The sequence below is a fragment of the Cupressus sempervirens genome, chromosome 5, assembly GCF_028749045.1.
Source record: "Cupressus sempervirens isolate cs-2001-9-10 chromosome 5, ASM2874904v1, whole genome shotgun sequence".
Lineage (NCBI taxonomy): Eukaryota > Viridiplantae > Streptophyta > Pinopsida > Cupressales > Cupressaceae > Cupressus > Cupressus sempervirens.
This window is the reverse complement of record NC_143122.1, coordinates 714180223-714201649: the sequence shown is the minus strand read 5'-3', so window position 1 is coordinate 714201649 and position 21427 is coordinate 714180223. Positions and strand designations below refer to the sequence as shown.

The 21427-nt window shown below is 36.8% G+C and overlaps 1 protein-coding gene across 4 annotated transcripts in view; it reads right to left on the bottom strand.

The window, feature by feature from the left end:
* Positions 1-591: 591 nt before the first annotated feature.
* The window catches only part of LOC149557985 (Protein kinase superfamily protein), a 235137-nt gene continuing 214301 nt past the window's right edge, over positions 592-21427 (bottom strand). For all 4 annotated transcript variants that reach the window (XM_089832437.1, XM_089832438.1, XM_089832436.1 and 1 more), the window contains exons 13-15: positions 9924-10184; positions 1820-2344; positions 592-1458 (exon numbers count right to left, since the gene is read on the bottom strand). In XM_089832437.1, the coding sequence (XP_089688563.1) occupies positions 1222-1458; positions 1820-2344; positions 9924-10184 (1023 nt within the window). In that variant the 3' untranslated portion in view covers positions 592-1221. The remainder of the gene's footprint in view (positions 1459-1819; positions 2345-9923; positions 10185-21427) is intronic.

The following is a 21427-nucleotide window of genomic DNA, read 5'->3' as shown; positions in this document are numbered from 1 at the left end:
GACAGTGAAATCTGCAAGGAGATTCTTCTTTACCCTTAAAATAAATCTGCAGATGTGCGAGACACGATTTATATTCCATTGCATGTGAAGTTCACTCTTGTCAACAGACAACCACTTTTCATCAATGGACAACCACTTTTCGATGCCAACAATTCTAATTTTCCGATTGTGTGAGAATATTCTGGCTGCAGGTTGCCCCGATGAAAAAGCCTATCGGCTAATAATCAAATCTGTTGAGTACTTGAAACACAACAAAAACAGTGTTACTGGAAGTTGGAGCGATCTCTAACCTTTGTATTTGCATCTTATATTGAAAGCAAACATACAAATATACTTACAGGTTGGCAGCCCAATCTATTTGTACGAATCTGCAAGAAGAATTTGATCAATCACATCAACAAGGAGATTCAAGTGAGAGTGCATTCATTACATCAAGAGATATATAGATAAAATTAAAAAAGTATTAAATCTAATGCTATTTCCTTAACACCATCGTCACACTCATTTAAATTGATAGATACTCGTTCATATTATTCCAACAAATGTATGTTTTATGTAACATCAGCACTGTAAGTGGGAATAGACTCCAAATTTTACTACCACCCAAAATATAGATGAATGGGATTTTATTATTAAAGAATAAGTTGACCATTACAAAGAGCTTAAATCAACCGCCCATCAAAGGAAGCAAGCTCTGGATTGGTCCAAAAGAACATGGATTAATTGCTAGTTAGCAGAACCGGTTGCATTAGTATTATCAGATGACTGAATATTTATATTTGCCATAAGGCTCCAAGAAATGTTTCTGATGCCATGCATTTACTCTTACACCTGAAGATATATCATCAATCGTGTGCCCAACGATAGCAAGAAATCTTCTATAATTCGATAATTACAGCATCTTATAATCAAAGAATTGCACCAGTTTGTGCTAGGAGCTCGTGCAAGGCTTACAAAACTTTAGAAATCTTGATCGGCTCTCTTAACTGGAAAGAAGCCTGCTAATAAGCTGTATGAGAACAAAGAATACGAAAAGATGCAAAATGATCGACACTCAGAAAAAGGTTCCAAATGAAGATAGACAACACTTTTTATTATCCACGTCTAGAAATGAATTCTCAGGCTATATACATTTTTGGTCATGCCAGCCTGCCTCCATAAAATAGCTGCATGTCCATTGCATCAAACAGTTCAATTAACCAATTTACCTCCACAGCTGTATCAGTTACTTGCTTCAAAGGAATTGTGAATAGCTCTTGAAATATGAAGCCAAGCAGTCTCAGGTACTCTTTGACAGGATTTCTTAGCCAAGGCTTTGAGGACATTTATATAAAATTTACATACCTCAGGCTTAACTGCAGTACTAACTAGCAAAGGTATCCATACCTCAGGTGCAGAATTCACAGCTTTTGCAAAAGCACGTAGACCAGCAATAACCCTAATGAGGAAAAAGCGCTTCTGCAATAACAGAATAATGGGATGCTTAGTGTGTATTCACTCAATTCAATTACATAGTTGTACTAACCACTTTCATAAAATTGTAACAGATGAGGAACTACGCAGACAGGTCCATTTTTATGTACATCATTCTTGACACAGCAGATTGTTTTGTATAATGGCATCTCAGTATTTAGGACAATAAACTTAAACATCAAACATGGTTGTACTATGAAATATTAAAAGCTCGTGTAATTTTCTTTACCGCTATCTACAGATTCAGAACATCCACGTGCATAAAAAATGAACCTAGAAAAACCATATGCACCTAAAATGCAAAAGAAAAGCAGATGTCATTAATTTATTCTAACAGTCTACTGACCTGTTCATTGTCTGCATCACTGTCTTCTCTTGTTTTAGAAGATTTTTCAGATCTTTCTGACCTTTTCTGTCCCCTATTATTCTTGTCTCCATAATGCTGCCCATTGTCTCCCCTTGATGCAAATTTAGAATTTAAGTTACCCTCAAATTTTACAGATTGATCGCAGAATGCATTCCTTCTTTCACCTGAATCATTTTGGGGGACATGTTCACTGTTTGACCAATCTTTTTGATAAGGGGCATTGCTGTCTTCAACAGCTTCAATTCTGTCAAGATTAAAATGATTTATAATTTCTTGCTGGCAAAATGAATCCACTGCACTGACAATATCTTGAATTAGGAATACCCGGACCCTTTCACCTTTGCCTGAGAAAATGAAATCAAGTAAATCTACTGTGGATGCAGCTACGGCCCGCATATCAAAGGATAAAACAAGCTCTCTAACTTCAGAGGATTCCACATTATCTTGTGCTTTGCTGCTTTCATCTTTTTCCATGCCTGAACTTTGCTCTGCAATTGCCATTACCTGAAAAGTGAGCTATGAAATTAATAAAGGTTTTAAGAAGAATCATTTTGTGAGCACACAGTTTAAATCTTTTGCGAATCCACCCTCAGGTGCGAGTTGTAATCTCAGAATTTCCTGAAAGCTCATGGAAACAGTCAGAATATCATTTCTACCCGTTAAGGCTATGGAATGGGTGTAGACAGCCAGATCAATTGGGTGAGAATCTTCAGTCATGTTTGCTTGATCAAATCAAAGCACACATCCTCATGAGCAGATCTTTTCATGGCCTCAATTTTTTTTCTTTGTTTTCTATTTCCATTCTTTCATGATGCAGATTCTCTTACGGATATACTTATCAAAGCTTCTTGATCTGTTGAAAGAGTGGTACTAATTTAGTAGCAGAGGAGTATTCCAATAAACACTGTCAAAATCAATTGAATCCGTTAACCTTGTTAATCCTAGTTTGTGATGTAAGAAAACTACAATAGATCCATGGGCATGTATTCCCCTTAAAATTGCAGAGTTTCGAAAATGGGATGGATGCAGTGATAAATCATCCCCCCACTGCCCCTGTTCTGTATTTACACCACAAATAGAGGGGGGTCATTTTTCAGATGCCCGCTGAAGTAGGGGACATGCTCACCCCTGTTGGGAACACTGCAGGAATGCCATGTCCCAGTCATGGACCTGGCATTTCTAAAAGTCTAAGCCATCTTGGAGATGTCTAACCAGTTTTCTATGTCATGATAATGATAATGATTTTGATAATTTATGAGGACTAACGAGAAATTCTGTGGACCATTGCACCTATGCGCAGATGCTACTGAAGTTTGTGAGAAGATTTCAAGAAGCTATTTGTGCAGATTTGTGGAGGTGGTTTGAATAAAATTCAAGAAGAAGACCAAACAGTTATCCTATTTGGAGGTTGGTGCCTCATTCCAAACACACTAGTAAATCCTTGAAGCAATCCATAGAGAGTGAAGTTTGTAGGACATTGTTTTCTATGGGTGGAATTAATGGGCAACTATGTGTTCGAAGGGAGAGAATTGCCTTACGGTGATACGGCAGAAAGACTTGGTCCTAAGGTGAGAACAACTTGGTCCTACGATGAGGACAACTTGGTCATAGTGTAGGAAGACATGGCCCTATGGTCTGACGGTCCTACATGGTCTGACGATCTGACAGTCCCTACATGGCCCTATGGTCCTACAATCCTAGATGGTTCTACAGTTCAACTGTGGCCGCAGCTCTACAGTGGGACAGTCATATTTCCTATGTGGCCCTATGGTCCTATGCGGCCCTTCTGTCCTACATGGTCCTACAGTCCGTCGGTCTTATGGTGCTACAATCCTATGTTGCTACAGTGCTACATTGTCCTACATGGTCCTACAATGCTAAGGTCCTACAGTGCTACAATGAGAGAGGATAGGGAAATTGTATGACAATGGTATATACCAGCGGTATCAAAGTTGGTGATCTTGCCAACTTGTCGGGAATAAAATTTAATCATGGCACCAAGTGATGGATTGGAAGATGCATTGAGGGAGCTAAGAAGTGAGTACACACTCCACCAAACTTTCAACACAAGTTCATCGATGCTGACCTTTCTAGTGATAGATTGTATCAAGGCAATGTTGTCTTATCTTTCCCTCTATTCATTGTACTGTACTCTAGTGATAGATGTAGTTCTTGAGAGGTATTGTTGATACCACAATACATTGCATGATCTATCACTTGCATTATTTTTTAATTTTTGGAGAGGAGTTTTGTCCCACAAGGTTTTCTCCTCTCCATTTGTGAGAGATTAGTTGCATGATTACATGGGTACCTAACATAGTCAATTGTTTGGGACCCATGCTACAATATTTTTATCAGTCTTGCATAATTTGCATAATTGTTATTTTCCCTAAGTTGCACTAGTGGGGAGGGGGCGAGTGTTCAAGTAAATAAATCTTTACCCATTTACATTTGCCTGAATTTACTTAGGCAACCAATATTTAATATTTAGGTAATTTTGATTTTACTTTTGGTCTATTACCTACTCGCTCATGCTCTTGTCTACATTAGATAGACTATCATACATTATAATATATCCTTTTCACATCAATTGAAACATTTCTTCAAAGTTCAGGTCATTTCTTATATCCTTTCCACATTATAATATATCATTTTTTCTCACATTTACAAATAGTACATTATCGCGACTTGGATAAACCCTCCAGGGGGTCTCTGGTAGAGGATGGCCCTTTATGCTAAGCACTACATGGATATTCAAGACAAGATCATTGTTCACCCTTGGTATCTCACTCGCCATTGGACCACGCCCTTTGCATCTCTTTGGGTTCTTTTACAGTTGGCTCACACTAGCTTCACATTCAAACGGACCATCAGATTGCCAGAGTGGACAAGATTTTTCACATCTATTCTCTTGGGGAGGTGGAGTTGGAGACAAATTTTTTTTTTGCTAACCCATTTACTATGAGATAAGGGGGAAATTCTACTACACATTCAGAGGGTGCAGGAGCCTATTCTCCTCCTTCAGATAAATCGATCAGCAGTGCCTTGCAATTTATCTGTAAGAAGTCATGTGGCTCTGCGTTCACATCCTCAAGTCCTAGTGTCCACCGAGATAGGATTCTTGCCCGAGGGATGAAAAAGGTCGCTCAACCTTTCCTCAAGCTCTTCAAGCCACACCATATTTGTGAGACCTCGCAGTGGGTATGATGGAGCCCAAAAAGTTGTACCTCCATTTTTAAAAATTAATGTTAGAAATTCTTTGCTAAGACTTATGCGTGTATTGACATATTACTTCAAGAGGAATCAAGCATCAGTATAGTAGGTGATTGCAGTATCGATTTCAAAGTGATCAAGCAAAACGCAGTATTGGTTCCTTCCAGCCATCACCTTCAGTCCGGATTATTGGTTGATGGATAATCAAGTGTTTTTCAATTCTCACGTGTTCATCTTAGTTCCCTATTATTGACAAAAAATGGGAATTGTGGAGTTATGGATAAAGGATGATTGGGATATCCATTATATCTACATCGACAAAAAGCTTGTTGATGACAGCCAATTCTTGCAACACTACTTGCAATATTTATGAAGACAATATGAATAGCCCAGCCTTCAGAAGAGGTTGATGAGAATAAGACATCCTACACATAACAGATGTGCATTTATATTAACAAATGTGATATACTCAAAAGGTCACCATGGGTTCCTGGATATGTTATCAAGGAAAGAACATAATCCGCCGTTTGGAGTAACACCATTGCCCTATACTCGACAAGGATAATTTATATCTTCCGACAACAGTCATTGCATATGGATAACTAGACACTAGAAACCGCTATAAGTGATATCATCTATGCAAATAAGAGGCATGAGTGCGTGAACGAGGAGGCCCCGATGGTAAAAGATTAATTTTGTGTCGCATGAAACATATGCCGAATTTTGCCTTCATTGAAGAGTTCCACATCCTACATGTTTCTTGTTGCCCACACTATGATTAAAATCTCAGAGGAAATACTCTCTAGAATCGCATGAACAATGGATATGTCTTATTCATTATTAATCTTATGTTATGTGTTTGATGCAAGTTTGTAACACGTTTATGGGAGCTTGCTTATGGGATAGGAGTTCTTTTTCCGATGCTGTTAAAAATTTGTGAACATTTGCGAAAGAGGAATAATTGTATCAAATCAATTTCAGACCACCAAAGGCCACTCTCAAGATACACGCAGAAGGATGAGCAAATTAAAAGTTTGAAGAGGGGCCCACGGGAGTGAAGGATATGGTTTCCGACTTTATAAGTCATAGAAAACATTAACCATTGATTAATGTTCAATGTAATTCAAATCATAAATATGGATTAGTTTTTAATGAAGAGGTGCAAGGCTTGGAATATAACCGAACCCTTTTCATTCTTTATAAATATGTGATGGAAAAATCAAACCCACCATTCATTACAATTTTGAAAACTCTTGGCATTTCCTGAAGCATACATGTTATTATAATTCCTTTTTTGGAAGATATTGAAGTTGAACTAAGCTCTTGGATAGCGAAATTATTGGGCATATATTTCAACATTGTGTGATTTAAAATTGTGTTGAGTGGAGCATCAACATTTGGGTGTCTTCAACACGAATTTTTCCGTAGTATAATCAGTAAGATTTTTATTTGCTTTAAGAGTTAAATACTATATAGTTCGTCCTTTGTGACCATTTTTATTTTCTATTAATAATTTATTACTAGGATAAGTGGATCAAATTATTCGTTGCTATTTAAACCCGACAAATACAAATATTGTGAAATATTGTTATTGTTTTCTTTATTTGTATCTATTTTGTCCATATAAGGGTTAAAACATTATAGACAGGTTTAAATACACATAAAACGAAATAATTTGATGCATCCTGATAACTGAATTGTTTATAGATTTAATATACATAATATTATAAAGTTGTATGTGAAAACATATAGTTTTGACTCTATTGGCCTTTTAAATTTCAGCACTAATCATTAATTCACTTATATTTCTTAATCTATATGTTGGCAATATAAATTTCTAATCTTTCTCTGTTAAGGGTTTAATATCTATTTGTTTTAGTAATTCACTTTTAATCTTATTTCAGCATTTCGCAAGTTTATTAAAGTAATCATATTTCGAAGATTAATACTCATCATTATCAATTCAGAAGTTTCCTTAAAATCTTGCCATTTCGGGATTGTCTTTGCATTGAATCTATCTGCTATAAACGTCTTGGATCCAAGTTTGTTGTCTAGGATCAGGTGTACAAGCTTTGGTTTTGCAGAGCCAAAAGCGCAGAGGATCTAGATCGAATTGATTGTTCCTGTCAAGTTGGCCACAACCAATTAGATATCCCAACATCGAGCAAGGCAGGCTCGTAGGATTCTAATCTGCAGTTTTGGGAACCAACAGGGTACACTCAACAACTCCACCCTACCTCCAACATTTCCTTGAGACAACCAAGGACAATTACTCACTTTCGCCTTAGGTCATATCCTTCTCTTCTGGGGTACTTCTCGCCTGTGAGAAATACTTATGCTCTTCTTGCCTCTTTCTTTCTCTCCTTGCTTTTTGCTTTTTGCTTTCCTGTTTTGTTCTCTCTACGAACACCGTTTGGTGTTGTTGCTACCAGTTGTAGCCATGGCATAATCTCTTCAATCCCTTAGATCCATTGGTGGTCTCTTGTAGGACATTAATGAATTTATCTTATCTTTACAGGGGCTCTTGCTCAAGAATTCTTCTTCTAGTTCTTTGTGTCCAAGTTTGATCCCGAAAGTCTGCAACTTCATGATGGGTTCCTGAGTTTTCCTACAGATTATAAACTTAAAAGTTCAATTAGGAGGCAAAATGGATTAAGGATGTTATAACAGATTAGCATAAGGCAAAGGAATACAATTCTTTAAAAAAGGAGCTTGAAATTGTTTATGAAAAAAGTTGTAGTAATTCATTGAATAAGTGAATTGAAGCTTGAAATTTGACAAAAGCACCAATACATTGCATGATATCATCAATTCGCAAAGGTCAATATTTGTTAAGACTAAACTTGGTTTTGTTGAAGATCAAGAGAATACAAAGGAAGTTAAAAATTCCAAGGTTACAACTTCGCCACAAGAGGAAATTGAAGAAAAACAAAAAAACAAGTACAAAGTTCTCAAATTTCCACCAAAAGGGATGACAACAAAAGGGAGGAGATAAAGAAACAAAAGAAAAAAGAGGAGAACTATATCCCATAAAAGAACAATCCACCTCCAAAGCCAATGAAGGACAACTTTAAAAGACCATTTCATCAAAGACAACCACATATAACCAAACTCCATCACTCCTTTTATGACCATTGTTTTTCAAGCAACAATTCTGGTGACAAAGCAATAGATTGCAGAACTCTTTCAAGGGATAATACTAGTCTCAGCAAACTTCTACATGTGGATGTGAAATTTGCCTTCCTAAATGGAATCTTGGAGGAAGAATTGTACATTGAACAATATAAAGGATTTCTTCTATCAAAGAATGGGGACTACACTTGCAGGCTATAAAAGGCACTTTATAAGTTTATAGACTAAAACAAGCCTGGAGGGCTTGGTACTCAAAGTTAGACAAGTACCTTGAAGACCAAGGTTTCAAAGGGTAATTTTGGATAGCACTCTTTATATGGAGATAACAGCAACAAGATGTGCCAAGAATTTGACACAAATATGTGGAAGTTGTAAATGCAAATGTTTGGTAGGTTATCTTCCTCCTTGGGTTGTGAATTTTCCAATTATTAAGATATAAGAAGTTATTTTAAACCACGATCACTTTAAGATTGCAGACTAAGTCAGAGGGAAATGCCATTATTTTTAAAAACATGTGATGGGAATTTAATGGATATCATAGTTGTAAAATTCAGCGAATACTTGCAAAACTTGAGAGTACATACACAACTAATGTTATGGTAAATTGATGTTGTTGTATTAAACAAAGGAGATGAAAGCGCCTTGTATAGATTTACAAAAACGATGTTTCTAAGAGAAACAATCGTGAACTAAACACAAAAATAAAAACTGCCTAATAAACTAAAGACTAAGATGACCATTAACGAAACATTACAATATTCTAATACCTTCCTCACCTAAAACATTCTCCCCATTATATCTTCCAATGTGGGGAAGAGACACACCTCTTCTTCATAGCTTCCCTTTATGAAGGTCCCAGCCTTCCACAATTACCATCCTTTGGATCAGTCACAACCCTTCATCATTTATACCCTTCAAAAGAGTCACATCCCTTAATAATTGTCCCTCTTTGAACATGTCCCAAGCCTTCATATTTACCACCTTTTCAAAGAGTCACAACCCTTCATAACTTTTGCCCCTTCAATGAGTCACTTCCATATTTCCTTCTCATTTCTCTTTCCCTCTTCTAGTAATCGTCCTTGATTCACACCTTCCCTTTTCTCTTCCTTCCTCTCTCCCTCTTTCAAATGAAGTTCTCTTCTCCCTTTTTATATCTCATGTTCAAGGGAGTCACAAATTTTCATTTCATGCCTTTTGACCCTTCATCAACTTCACCAGTTTTTTATGTTATATTTTGAATTTTGAATTTAACTTTTATTTTGATTCTTTTCTATTTTAACTTCTTTATTATTTATCGTTAAATCCTATTTCAAAAAGGGGATATCACATATAGAGACAAAAAGAAGCTTCCTCTGTAGTCTCCAAATGTCCTGAACCAACTCCATACACACAATGACAACACATTTCTAGTAAAGGAGATATCCTAAGGATCAAGGTACAAGTCTTCCTAGTATCTATGGTATTATTCTCACAAAAAGCTGTTCACCTCTAACTGAGAAATAGCACTGCGTTATTAGCTTTCACTGCCTGAAGAAACATTGCAATAGAGTGCTTCATACTGTCTTTGCAATATTTGATTCCAACATTAGTAAGTTTCCAGCAAACAGGTGACTTACATCAGTAACAGCATAATTTAGTGGGTTATATTATACCTCAAAAATTGCATACAAGATTTTTTACTTGCCTGAACTTTTATTTCAACGACCTTATTTATTGAAGTGAAACTTGACAGACATACCAGGCGCTCAAGGCGATGCCACCGAATCGATCCATTGTTCCGTATAAGAAGCTCCCTCAATATTTTTCTCATGTCAGGGTCAGGATCTGCAAGTAGTCTGCCTACAATATAAGGATATGCGCTTGCTACAACTTTGAAGTCAGGATCAAGTGACTTTGCTGTCCCTTCTAATGATCCTAATGCTCTTAGCACCAATGCATAGTCAGGAGGCAAAGAAAAGTTGTATTCATACATCACATCAGATAACTGGTTCATAATGCCCTGATAAAGTAAATAAAAAGTATATTAATGAATAAAAGTCTGTTTGTTAATCCTAATAATAAACCTTTCCATAGGGAAGGTACTATAAAATCTGAAAGAAACAAGATCCATTTAAAAAATTTAAAAAGATTAAGAAACAAACATAAAGATGTTCAAGTGCAACCACATTCAAGAGAGACAAATTAACTAGGTTCACAATAATCTGGTACTGTTTTCAATTTTTGGCCATATAATCATTTATGATTAAGAAATTAACACCAAATATACAGAATGAATTATGCCACCATGGAATTGAGCAACCAAAGGTCACAGAAATGATGCAAAAATCAATAAAACTGACTAGTAGAGAATATCAATGTTTTACTGCCCCAAATGGATAAAATTCTTAGACGAGCTTGGATGAAATATACATTTTTTGCCAAAAGGATAAAAGGAAAATAGATTGGATAAAGAATAAATGGCTATTGCCAAGATGATATGAACCTCTCAATGATTCATGTGAATAGTGCTTAAAATTTCAGTGACATTATGGAGGTACATGCTAGTTCTTTCATCTATATGCAAAAGACGTCATTTTCCAAGATTTTTAATTTGGCTACTCTGAAGCCTGGGCCTAGGTTTGGTTTCCACCTGGTCTCAATGCAATTCGAAGCACACGGTCTGCAAAACAGTCCTAGACTTGTCCAGATTTTCTCTGCAAAAAATGTGAGTGAACCCAAGTACATTCTTTAATATCCTCAGAAAACCTAGGAAGAAAAATATATCTTTTTTTTTTTTTTTTTGGACATGCTAAGTTAACTATCAAACCTATATAGATAACCCCTAGCCTTAAAATTGACCCCTAAAGACCTTAAAACACAGAAACAAACTCATTTTAACTCAACTAGAAAACAAAGGACACAAACCAAATGCACTTGCTAAACTTTCATTCTTGCTTGTCATTGCCCAAATAGAGTTTGAAGATTTTGAAGGTACCAAAGTGGTCAGATTGATATCTTTGTGCATGTGTAGATGCCCATTTGCAACCATGAAAATCATAGAGAAATATTCTAGGATTAAATGTTAGTTTTTGTGGTGTAATTTCTTCATTTCTGCTTTATACAACAGTCTTGTTTTTCTTTTCATTGTTCTTCATTTAGATAAGATACTTTCCCTTTTGTTTTCACTTATTCGGGATTTCTTGTTTTCCAAATTTGCTGCTATAAGGATTAAAATGGTCGACAATTCTAGCTCCGTGGGCCAAACCCAGATCAGAATAGACCCCAAATACAAAACTATGAAAGTAGATTGGCATGATACAGAAAACTCTAGGTGGTAGTGTATATATGCTGGTATGCTATGGGTGTAGTGTGAAACATATTATTAGAAATAGTTAGGTGAAAACCCATTTGTGTAGTATTCTTCATATGGGCATCAAACCTTGCATAAATAAGAAAGATGCACTTGTGCCAAAACCTGAATTGTCAGAATATTTTGTGGTAGGAGCAAGCAAAAATAGGTTTGATGCAAAAGCATCCTAAGTTGCCTCGCTATCCTGCTCATCTTTGTTCATTTTGCCTGTTAGTATTGAGTTCTCGTGGTTGCCGAGCTGCAGTTGCTGCCAAGTTGTTCAGTGCTGGCCGAGTTGTTCAGTGTTGGCCGAGTTGCCTAGTATTGACCGAGTGAACCTGATGTTTGCTGATGCTTGGTTCCTTCTTTGACCGAGTTTGCCTATGATTGGTTCCTACTGTGAACAGACTTATGTATTTAATTTAGGTCATGAATTTAATGTAAGGATCTTGTCTTTGGATGTGCGCAGACAGTTTTGGGGTCAACCTTCTATTATGTAAAGATCTAGAATCTTGTGTAAGTCATTTTGGCAAGTATAAATAGGGGTGTTTAGGCTTAGGTTAAGTGTCACTAAGAGAGTCTAGATGGGAGAGTGAAGTGAAGGGAGCTAGAAGTCAGAATTAAGGACCTATAAAAAATTCTAAGGCTGGAATTTCGTAAATTTGGTTGGCCATTACCTAGAAGACCTCGTAGTTGAGCATGTATGCAAACCATTTGATGAATTAATAAAGTATTTGTTGTTTCTTCTCTCCTTGGTGTTGTTCTCTGGGTTGTTGCTTCCATTGTGTTTACTCGGCAAGATGTTTGAATAGTTATGTGTGCCTCTGGCCATAGCTTTTCAAATTCTCCTTGCATCAAGGTTATCCTTTGGCAAGGAGAGGATCTTCAAGAATGAGGCCTTGTCTTTCCCCACCTACACCTAAAGTTGTGGTGGCCATACATAAAGAAAAACCTACTACACATAAGAGAAAACAGGCCCATTGGATCACGCATTTTTAAACCAATCCTCATAAGATTGTAGATCAAAACTGCAAGATTCACCTATCTAAACTAGCATTTGCACCAAAAGGAGGTGCAATATTTAGGCCGAGAGTAAAATATAGTTAAATAACGTTTCGATATGATAAATTTAAAGAATAATGATAACAATTTATGATGTAATGCGCATTTTAACTCTTAACAGTAACCTTCACATTTATACTAATTGTCCCTCTAATTGAGTTGTAAATGCTAACCCTTATTCTGGTTCAACTATTCTGATTATATACCAGCATAATCACTATATATACCCATGTTGAATCAACGTTATATAATTATATTGGAATAGAGATACAACATTTAAATTTTAGTTTTCTAAATGACTATATGAGCCTTGATCTCTTGCCTATTTATATTTATGATATAATTTATTCGTAATTTTTAAATTATTGAAACTTCAACAATTATAATATATTTTAATATAATATTTTAATTTCTTCTTTGATGGGTAATAGATCGAAGTCGAGATTTATTATTATTATATTAATTTTACCTTTAATTATAATACCAATATATTATTTTTAACAATAGTACTATTTTTTTAAAACATTAATATATTATATATCACCAAGTATTTAACAATATTTTATGAAATCCAATAATTATTTACCATCCTACTTTGAAGTAGTCATTTTAAGCAAGCATATTTCTTTAATAATTTCTTATGTCTGTAGCAGAGAAAAAGGATCCTATTGAAAATGTTTTGTGCTCTTTATGTTGATAGGATCATATTTAACATACTACCAAAATTTCTTTGTCATACCATTCACTCACAATACATCCATTGGTCCAATGGCTTTCAGCACGACAATTCTCTCTCAAACTTGGACTCTCAACTGTTTGTTGCTGCAAACCACGAGAATTTCCTGTGACATCGCTTGAACTAGCACTAAAATCTTCTGCACTTTCTTCCTCAAGCTTTGGGGAGGCTAATGCACAAACACCAAATCCAACATTATTTTTACCTTTTTCTGACATTGTCTTTGTTTTTCCCACCCGGATTCTTTTTACATGTGATACATTACACTTTCCGGTTAAAGTCCCCTGTATAATAGCCTATTAGCTAATAATCTGGCTTTCACTGTTTTTTGCTTATCATATTAGCAAGAAATGGTGAAAAAAAATAGTGTTTCTTTAAAAGGGACAAAAGTTAATTTCTTGAGGTTTGTAGCACCTTGTTGACAAAGGAGGTGAGCCTTGTAGAAGATTCATTGAAATCCATTACAAATTCTTGGGTCAAGACAAGTGTGTCCTCTAAAGTAGCGTAATGATCCCTTATTACAACCATTCTTGATTTGTTCTTCAACTCCAAATTAGGGTATGAATTATACTTAGGAATGGCAATTTGTAATGTTTCAAACTAGAATACCAATCCCTAATAACTATTGTATAGAATTACGCACTTAGATCATATTTAGGAACAATACATAGTTAAGCCTCAATACCTTAATCATCACCTAATCACTAGCACTAAGACGGACGGTTGGATAGAGACAGTCTCCAAGAGGCTTCCTCACGAAAAAAGCCTATTTTAGGAATCTTCTCTCGCTATGACTAGATTACTCTCCCCTTCGCAAAACATTTGTCTGCTTGGCCGTATTAGTAAGTGATTAAGGAATTAGCTTAAGATATATATGTATATACAATCCCTTCTTATAAACAATATAAGAAAAAAATTGTATTCTAAATATATATAAAGTCATTGGAATTATATGCTCTTCAATATATATATATACTTTTAAGATTAATGATATAGATAATTCTGATTATATACTTGCATAATCACTATATATACCCATGTTGAATCAACATTCTTTTGCAATAATGAAGAATATAACAAATGGTGTTAACTATTGCTTAAACTTGGTTTTCTATCTTTGACTAAAAAGAAATATCCCTTAGGAGCTATAATACTTTCTTATGTTCTTCGTGAGACTATCAATATTGGTTTATGGACTACTATCGAAGTCAACTAATAATACTTAGGATGTTGTTTTAAGACTTTGTTGTACGCAGGATAGCTGACTGCATTTTAGGGACTTGTTGTTGTCACTGTTAAGGTCTTGTTCCTCTCTTATTTTCTAAGGAATTTCACATCTCCCCCTCTATGCAATACATACTTCCTATTGTTAATTTGAATTATTCAACGTCCATTTAAATATACTCCAAGCTCACTGTGGTTGTTTGTTTGATGCTATGTTTTTGGCAATGTAATCTATATATTTCTAGAAGATAAAGTTCTTGTGAGGAAGAGAGAGAATTCATATTTCTCGCTATTCATAGACCAACACGTATATGTGAGATCTTGTTCCTTTCTTCAAATTGTATGTTGGTTGTTCTTCGTATTTCCCCCCATTCTAATACAGATTATGCAAAATCTAAGCTATTCAATTTGGCAATAATTATTATTGTAGTGTAATAACTCATTCATTTCATATCATATTTGCAAGCGCATTGGGATGAGTATCAATTATACACTAGTTCTATATGATTCTCCATATCACCTTTAACCACTCATCTCCATAAATATATCATTGTCATTCCTCCCTTTTTTCTTCTATTTTTTCTATCCACTTTTCTCTCCTTTATAACATTCTTGAGCTTCCTATTTGTAAGCTTGTCTCTATCAACTAACACAACTATTGTATGTGTGACTAGCCAAAATTCATCAAAATTGACACCATTGTATTATGATAATTCATTGTTTTGCTAATAACATCTACTAGACTATAATTATTTCCATCTATCCATTATTGGGCCAACGAGATTATTTTGTTATTTACATTGTTAATCTTATTAATAAGTTGGGTAATAATATCAATTAATTGATAATATTAATTTCATTGATCATATTATCTAGATCAATATGAAAAGTTACTTGTACATCGATTAATAGAAAGATGTATCAATTATGGGTTCATGACATACCACCCCTCCCAAAATTGCTTGCACTCAAGCAAATATTATAATGATCTTATCTAAAATCATCATTTGTATGATAACAAGCATTGTTGCTCTAAGTTTTCTATATCAAAATTAAGGCCACACATCTAAAAGATACAGTGTAACCCGGATGCGCGCACCCGGGTCAAAACCTCCAAGCACCTAATGCATGTACGCACTCGGTGCAGGTGCATCGCGCACACGACTACCCTCGCTGGCCGAAAAAAATGCAGCCGTGCCTCTGCTGCATCGGTCGAGGGCCTAAGTGGGACATGAGATGCGAGTGCATCGCAAGTGCTCGGGTGCGAGGGGGTGCTCGCGGGGTGCGGCTAGCCGAATGGGCAAAAAAGTTTTTTAAAAATACTTTCTTGCATTTGTTTTTTAATTTGTTTTTTATGCAAGCTAACCCTAATTGGGTGTGGGTCCCATGTGGTCTATTTGAAGGTTTAATAAGACCAATACACCTCATTTTCATTTCATTGTCTTGGAGCAGCAAGGAGCAAAGTGAGCAAAAGAGTTTGGAGGAGTTTGTGAGAGCTTAGTGGGTGATTTTGCAAAGGATTGCAAGATCAAGAGGAGCAAGAGGCACAAGAAGATTTGATTTGGCAAGTGTCTCATCAAGTTCAAGGTAGGTTTTTTTTATTTTACGACTTTTTTGGTTCTAGAAATCAATTTAGCATTTAGCATTTAATTTTACTTTCAGCTTTAAATTTTTGAATGTTTCATTCTTAAATCTTGTTGATAGTAGATAGTTGATAGTTCTATGATTTTTATTATCTATATTTATTTTTTGTTCTTAAAATATGCTGAAACATATTTACTATTTAGCTTCCTTTTTTTTATATATAATATTTTTAAATAGTTAATGCTAAAATTTAATAGGAAAGTTTTAAGTAGGCTGAAACTAGTTTGTTATAACTTATAACTTATTAATTATTTGGGTTGAAATGTATCATGATTCATAATCATTTTTATAATTTTATTTTTATTTTGTGAAATGCAGTTTTATAAATGGCATCTAGATCTGGCCAAAGTGCAGAAGACATAAAAATTAAAAGGGAAGTGTGTCCGATTATGAGCCTGAGCCTGAGCCCGAGCCCGAGGGAAGTAATCATGGGGCTAATGTAGATGATCAATTTGAGGAAGAGCCTCCTTATGTTGCACCAAGGGTGCCTTCTATTGATTGCCCTTTAGAGATTTTGGCACAGTATGCTAGGGGTCCTTATGATCCAAAATCCCCTCTAAGACAGTTTGTTGTGAAATTACATGCCCTACACCTATAGCTAGTCGCATACGTAAATGGAAGTGTAATATATGTGGCGCAAAATGGTTTGGCAGCATTACAAGAGTTAATGCACACCTTTTCTGAACTGGTTATGGCATGAGCCCATGCATATTCTTGGCAAATCCTGAGAATATGAAATACAGGATTGAAGTGAACAAACTATGGGGCATTTCTAATGATATTGAACTCCCAGTGCCTAGATCTTTGGCTGCTAGGCAACAGGTACAGAGTATATAATAGTTACAGGGGCAGCGAGATACATCTACTCATATCTTGCATCAAAGAGCAGGGAGTATGTCACCTACACCATCCTTTTCCTCGCCTACGCACAGTTCAGCAGAGCATAACAGTAGGGGGAAACGGAAAGCAACTACAAGTCGTAGTGGTAGTAACCCCATTGCTCATTTATTTAGCATGCATGCAAGGGACTGGTTAGATGATGTTGGTGATTTCTTCTTTTCCAATGGCATCCCTACACATGGCCCGATTTCCCTATTTTGTGAGGATGATGTCTGTGGCAGTGAAAGAAGGAGAGCCATCATATGTGCCACCAGGTGACCACAAGTTGAGGACCACAATGTTGGATAGAGCCTATGACAAGGTTGGGATCTTGATGGAGCAGATGAAGACATGTTGGATGGATTCAGGCTGTAGCATTATCATGGATGGGTGGACAAACATTAGTCATCATCCACTCATCAACATTATGGTTACATGCACCGAGGGCCCATACTTTTTGAAGGCAATTGATTGGTCAAGGCATCATAAAGATGCTGATTTTCAGTTTCATGTGCTTAGGGAAGCTATTGAGGAGGTTCGACCACAAAATGTGGTCCAAGTTGTGATAGATGCAGCACATGTGTGCAAAGCTGCAAGGAGGCTTGTTGAGGCAGCTTATAGGCATATTTGGTGGACTCCATGTTGTGTACATGCCATGAACAATGCACTCAAAGACATGGGGAAAATTGACTGCATTAGATAGGTGGTTAATGATGGGAGAGAGGCGTAGATGTTTATCTGCAATCACCATACATCACATGCACTTTTCAGGAATTTCACAAAGAAGCAATTCCTGAAACCAATTGAGACCAGGCACACGTCATATTATATTCTCTTGGAGAGAATGATTGAGTTGCAAGAGTCACGACAACTCATGGTTATGACACAAGAATGGACTTGATGGCCTGAGTCCAAAACAGAGCAAGGGAAGAGGGTAAACAGTGAAGACTAATCAATTTTGGAGTGACACAAAATACATAGTCTCCATCATTACTCCAGTGTTTCAAGTGATTAGATTTGGAGATGCAAATTCACCTAGCCTTTAGGAGGTTTATGAGTGCACTGATTCCATGCTTGCGTAGATGAGGGTTGTTGTGCGTAAGAAAGACTCCACTCTAGCATTTTATACGGAGCACATTAAGCCTATCATTCACCGCAAGTGGGAGAAGCTAAACACTCCTTTGCACATCGCTGCCTATGCATTGAACCCGAAGTGGTACATACCTAGGCCTAGTAGAGTCATACCACTTCAGGATGATGAGGTGAAGAATGGGTTCTTTTGATGCATTGCCAAGATGTATGATACTTAGACTGCTAGTGAGATTCGCATCGAATGGTCTGAATTTGCTAGTCTTTCAAGTAATTGTTAAATCTTGATTCAGTGCTCTAAACTCTTTCTAGTTATAAGTTTTTTTAATTGTTACTTATAACTTTATTTAAGTTATTTTAATATTATGTTGTAAACTTGTAACTTGTAGGATACTCAGATATTGCAAAGGTGGATCTCAAAACTATGGCACAAAAGAATCCCATTTTGTGGTGGGAATGTCATGGGTGACAAAAGTCGAAGATCGCCTCACTAGCCATCCAACTGTTTTCTCAGGTTTGTAATTCCACCCCTTTATAATCTTAACTTTAAGAGTTTTACTTTACTGATTTTAATTTATGATTCATTGACTTACCATTTATCATTTGTTACAAATTGTATGAATGTTTGTTTGTAAGTTGTAACTTTCAACTTTGTTATCTCAAGTATCTAGCTCGTCAACTGCAAAGAGTGTTTACCGTACAGGTTAAAAAAGACAATGCATACAGATAATAGAACAGAATAGCAGATAAGAATAGCAAAACTCCTTATTATATTCGCATACGCCAAGATATTACATTATGCTCTGATATGATGATTACAATGATCCCGAAGGGGGTATAAATACTATCCGACGAACCTTCTCGAAGGTATCCGTCAGCCACATACATGTCGACTACAACAATAGAACCTTCTGGATACATCCCGATACAAATACATGTCAACCTTATGGCATACCTCCCAATACCCCAACAATTACATCCCGTTACCCCGACGGGTACATCCTATTACCCTGACGCATACATCTCGTTACCCCGATGGGTACCATCTCGTTACCCCAAAGGGTACATCCTGTTACCTTGACACATACATCTTGTTACCTCGACGGGTACATCCCGTTGCCCCAACGGGTACATCTTGTTACATTATTTCCTGACAACATCATCCCCCTCAAAAAGAAAAGTCGTCTCCCGACGACTAGACAACAAGAAAATCCAACCACTAACTACATTATTCATAAAGCAAAAAGAACATGGATTTATACATCATGAACCCAAATGCTGTGTCTCTGACTGTGAAGACCAATTGCGTCGAAGCTGATACACCTTGATAGCCACCTGTGCTGCTTTCGTTGCTTCCAACTCTGAGTCCACTGAGCCAAGTGTCGCTGAACTGCTTTCAACTGGATGATCAACTCCTCTCGAGCTCTCCCTGCATCCACCAAGACAGCTTCACGGCCAACACCTACTCCGAGTGTAACACCCCTCTTGAAATGCTTATTCTATAGATCTTTTCACCTCTGGCACACTATGCCTACAACAGCTCTAGGTCTCATCAACTGATCACACTTCCCACAACTGATATCCGCAACGACTGGGGGTCCAGGGGGCAACGCCACAAAACTACATGTAACACACCATTTTTGCAATTTCTTCTGATCCCACACTCTTTCTAGTAATCGCTGATAATTCCTTTTGCCTTTGGCATCATCCGTTACTCATTCTGAGCATTCTTGATTTGTCGACTTTTTTTTCTTTTTCTTTTTTCTTTTTTTGCTGCTCCTTCAAAGTTTTTCTTCCACTGCCCCTCTCCTACAAAACTCTTCTCCTTCCCTGGTGTCCTCATCAACGACTTCTGGCTTCTACTATCTTCACAGGAAATGACTATGCCAACGTACAGGGTTAAAATATTGGATGCCGTACAGTCGTGGTGGCCTTCCTTGTTCGTATGGAATTCAAGAATGTGCTTCACTTTTTTCTTGCCGTACAGATATAGGCCACAAACATATGGTGCTTCAATTTTTTCTTGCTCTTTCCCTTGACTATGTACAACGTTAGAGGTATAACAAATGCCGGCGATACACTTGGATCCGCATGGTGCAGACACTCTTCAAGCCGTTCGGTGCCTCCAAAAATGTCTTTTGCATCGTACGTAAGAAGTTTCTTGATATGCCTTGGCACCACCATACCCGTACGGTGATATACTTGCTACTACCATACGGTAATGCGAGCTAGAACGCCGTACAAAATTAAAACTTTATTGCACAAACAAAAAAAAATGCCTTCAATGTTTCAACGAATGGCTTAATACAAGAGACGTACGGACTTTACATAGGAATCTCTATCGTACAGTGTTATGAAGCAAACACCGTACGGTGGTCATTGCTTTTCCAGAAAGCCGTACGGTCGGCAACCATACGGTGCTCTTTTTTTTTCTTTTTTTCTTTTTTCTTTTTCTTCTCTTTTTTTTTTCACTTTTTTTTTTCGCTTTTTTTTTTCCTTTTTTTTTTTAAATTTTTATTTATTCTTTTCTTTTTCTTTTTGAATAACTCTGTACAATATTTACATATATACAGTACTTACAGTCGTTCTTTTGTTTCTTCAGTTGTTCGACCACAGAGGTGCGTTATCATGGTAGACATTCAACTTTGACCTATTCACTGCGTCAGCGACTCCCTTTCCGTCTAGCATCCATAGTTTCATTGCTCCATTACCACCCACTTTCCGAAGCTGATACGGCCCAACCCATTTTATTTGAAACTTGTCTGAGTTGATCTCATTCCGTCTGTCATACCTCAACTCCAACTGTCCTAGTTGGAGCTTGTTCAATTGCAGGTGTCTATCATGCCATGGTTTGCACCTATTTTGTGTCACCTCCATGACCCTTCATGCCTACAATCGTCGCTCCTCAAGTTTATTTAAGGTACATGATCTCTCCACTCGGTTTTCTATGTCGCCCAATTTGTTCCCGAAGCTCAGTACCATGGACTCTGTCAGCTGCCTCTTCAGGCCATCAATAACACCTACAACTTTTATTGAACCCTTCCTCCTTGTTTCCTGTGCAAACCGTATGATGTGTCTTCCTTGTTGCCGGCACCTTTTTGCTATATCTGTGGGTCGATGTAACATGTCCTTTTTGCACGGTTGCACGATGGAATCTTTCCTTTTTATGGGTTCGTACTGTATGTTCTTCCCTTCATCTTCAGTCGTAACCATCTTTCCTTCTTTGGCTTCTCTATGCTCCTTCGGCCATTCATTTCCTCCTTCGGCTTCTCTGTAAGGA